This window comes from Poecilia latipinna, unplaced genomic scaffold, assembly GCF_001443285.1.
Source record: "Poecilia latipinna isolate Pla-1442-1.1 unplaced genomic scaffold, P_latipinna-1.0 Scaffold3907, whole genome shotgun sequence".
Taxonomy (NCBI): domain Eukaryota; kingdom Metazoa; phylum Chordata; class Actinopteri; order Cyprinodontiformes; family Poeciliidae; genus Poecilia; species Poecilia latipinna.
This window is the reverse complement of record NW_015116523.1, coordinates 19,109-22,815: the sequence shown is the minus strand read 5'-3', so window position 1 is coordinate 22,815 and position 3,707 is coordinate 19,109. Positions and strand designations below refer to the sequence as shown.

The 3,707-nt window shown below is 38.4% G+C and overlaps 1 protein-coding gene across 1 annotated transcript in view; it reads right to left on the bottom strand.

Moving 5' to 3' along the window:
• The window catches only part of LOC106941864 (solute carrier family 12 member 2-like), a gene marked incomplete at its 5' end in the record, with an annotated part of 32,433 nt that overhangs the window by 10,693 nt on the left and 18,033 nt on the right, over positions 1–3,707 (bottom strand). Inside the window, 2 exons of the mRNA XM_015024997.1 lie at positions 1,702–1,842; positions 3,082–3,193. Coding sequence (XP_014880483.1) covers positions 1,702–1,842; positions 3,082–3,193 — 253 coding nt within the window. The remainder of the gene's footprint in view (positions 1–1,701; positions 1,843–3,081; positions 3,194–3,707) is intronic.

Sequence of the window (3,707 nt, the reverse complement as noted above, 5' to 3'; positions counted from 1 at the left end):
AGTGATTTTCTGTTGTCCTTCCATGGAAGCGGGCAGCATCCAGACGAACATTAAAACACTTTTTGACATGATCATAGCACTGCCATAACATTTGTACAAAAATCCTCAATAAAACATAAAATATTTGAAAATCAGACACCAGACAAGTGAATCACAGCAACGTCATCAGCCGGTGTAACGCCGAACTGATGTGGTGAAGTTACTAGTAGCAGGAGTGCAGAGCTGCGCCAAGAAGCTAACAAACACTGAGGAGAAGAAGAGCTACCATCGATACAGTTACAGCCAGGCATGTTTAATGTTACACAACACAGTTTTAGCAAGTTGCTCAAAGTCTAAACTGGTATTGTTGTGCATATAAGGTGTAAAGTTTACCTTCGAGTAAACGCCCCAAAAAGGAGTCACAGCGCCCCCCTTTTGAAAACAAAAGGGGGGCGCTGTGACCCCTGCGCTGGTTTAGGCAGTACCTCCTAAACCAGCGGCAGCGGCTAAACGCTGGTTGAGACTGTATGCCACCTACTAAGCTGCCATTACAAAGTATAACAAGCATTTATTTTTGAGCAACAAGTTTGGAAATGCTTCTATTGAATGAAAGCCGTTCAGTTACATGCTTATTTTTGGGGGGCAAGTTGTGAATTAACCTAATTAATACATGGACTAGTAATTTTCAGCTTTAGCACTTGAGTTTGAAGGTTTAATACTATCAATGACTCACCATTAAAAATGACCTTCAAAATTGCTGGGATTTAGCAATTAGACTTAAGGGGAATACATATCATGGAAAATCCACTTTTTTGTCCCTTAATAGATTTTTTGTGTACTGTGGATGCAAATTTACTTATTCTCTCCCGGTTCTCTGTAGATATCTTTATATTTTTTTGGGTTATATTTTTCAGTCTGTTAATTTTTCTCTTTTGCCTATAACGTTTTTCTTGTCTATGACGTCACCGCATTTGCTGTAGAACTGCCAAACAAGGTCATGACTTTCAGCAAATCAAATTTGTGAATCCACCAATTTAATATTTTTTCCTCACAGTAATTTTGTAGTCCAAGTTCACTTATGTTGAAGTTACAAACAGATGAGTCAAAATGTTCGATTACAGCCCGTATTAGCACACATAACTCCTTATATTGCCCCTGGCATCAGAGCCTCTTCGAAGTGTCTGGTCAAATTTTATTTTTCTCAGGAATGAGAAAAATAAAATTTTTCTCAGTGGGAAAAGTCTGAGTACTTCAGCAACCTGCGCCAGTATCAAGAGGGATTTTCTGAAAGACTTCACCTGATTTGGGGTCAATTCCTTATCTCTATGGAAATGAGGGCCACAGCAAAGTGGTCAGCTGCTAACAACGCTAAAATAAGAGCGTTAATTTTAGACATGAATTTAGTGTGTTTATAATTACGTGCCAAATATTTGATTTTGCCTATTTGGCAAAATCAAATATCTGGCTTTGATTTTGCCATTTTTGTCTTGGGGAACAAAAGTGATCCAAATGCATTCAGTGACGTTCTTGACACTCACTTTAGCTAACTCCTTAATTATGTCAAGGCTTTATTTATTTATCATCTTAGGAAATAAGTACATAAAAACACCAGCATTTTTGTTGGAATGGTTGAAGAACCAATACAGCAAACTTTAAGGTAATGTTTCAAGAATTGCTGCACACAGACAAATGGAGGCTAGGAAAACTGAACTAGTTTCTCACCTGGAGCAAGTACTGGGAACCCTGTCTCAGGTCCTCAGCAAACACTGGTGTGTAGAAGGCCTTGGTCTCATTCCTCATTAGCCAGCGCTGGTACCTGGACTGATCTGCTGCAAGGTCTTTGAAGTTTGGCTTTCTATAGCCCTGCTGGAAAACAACAAAACCTTCCGTTCATCACTGCTGATACATAACTCCATGTAGACATCTTGTGCTTATTAAATACTGAGCTAATCTACCCTTCGGCTCAAAGTTATGGCTCACGGAAAAACTAATGGGATGTTGCAAATTAATGTGACATCTAATGTAAACGATATAAAATTATGATTTTATAAATGAACCTTAATTTAGACTTTTTTTTTTTTTTTTTTTTTTTTTATTTTTTTTTTAAATGAAGGGCGGGTGAACAATCCAGCTCTTCAGCCAGGAAAGTGTAATGCTATTAGCTGGGAATGTTTATGCCATTTAACTTGAGCCAAGTTCATTTTCATACCTAATGGAAGCAACAGAACCAAGCAGGAGAGCAAACAAGAGGCCACAGCTAGAGGGCTGCTGCCAGTGAAAACTGCACAGAGGCTGCATTCATCCGCTCAACAAGGCCTTTCAGTTGCGAAACATTTATGCCCAGCAGGGGATTTGCTAAGCATGCAAACACAACAACTTCTTTGCAATTATGGATAACTGATGTTTTTATTGCAGAGGTCTCATTATCCTGTATGTTGTAACCGTTTCCCTGCTGCAGCATCACACCTGATCAATTATTCCCTCGGATTCCCTGAGAGATCAGAAATAATTCTGTCACTTGAATCAAAACTTCTGAAATGTGGGAAAACTAAAACATGAAGGCTTTTCAAACTCCACTGTAGATAGTGCAGCTCCAGTGGCAACAGGTTTACAGCAGATCTTATTATATAGAGTTTAAAACAAATGACACTTTTAATGCAAAGTTGCTCTAAAAGTTGCATTAAAAGTCCATTAAAAATGCCAACATTGCATGATTTTGTAAATTATAACTTGATGCAAAGTTGGCATTTTTAATGGACTTTCAATGCAACTTTTAGAGCAACTTTGCATTAAAAGTGTCATTATTTACCGAATGACACTTCATGACAACTGTCATAAAATTTCATAAAGACTTTATTTTCATTACAGGTGTTATGTTTATGACAGTGTCATGTCAGTCTTATGCACACCCCTTCAAATAAAGTGTTACCCATTCCTGCTAATAGATGTGATTGTTGTTAGAGTGACAATTAGCCCTTTCCATTACATGTCCAAAACATTACGTATGTTCACAAGTTTTTATTGAACTGTACAGTTTCCAATCGTCAATTTCCCCCAGTACATCTTTATAAACATGAAAAAAGGAAAAAAAACAGAACTCACCATGCGGACATGGCCACAGATCATAAGGCCAACGTTCTTTGTAAAGGTGTGAACAAGATCCAGGAGAGCAGGACGAGAGTTGGGATACCCTGTCATCACCAAGCACTGCGGTCTTCAAAGGAAAACAGAACAAACCATGCTAACAGTGTGTGTAAAGATTTGGCATGTTAACAAGCATTTTTAATTTTGGTGTGCTGCACAAAAGATGTCAGCACATCTTTTGTGCTGACATTTATGAGATTAGAAGTTTTCAGATCTGCTGACTTTTTTGTGACCTTCACACAGGGATAATCTTAACACAAATTAGGGGCAGAGTAGCGCACTTCAAAGAACATACTTTAATCAAAGGGATTTATTAGAAGCAAAGAAGGGAGACAAGCACCTCAGAGGGACATGCAAGTCATTCTGAAAGCACCATGAGGTGCCTTTAAATTCCTGCTTGTGCTACCATGGGAACAGCCAGTCCCACATGGTTACCAATAAGTCCACAAAAACAACCCTGTTACTGTGCTGTGTGCACCCCATCTTTCAGGGCTAACAGTATATTAGATCTTTACTGGTACAAGTAAGACAAGCGTGTGCATTAATAACTTTTCTAGTAATCCTTTTTCTAGTACTAGAAAAAG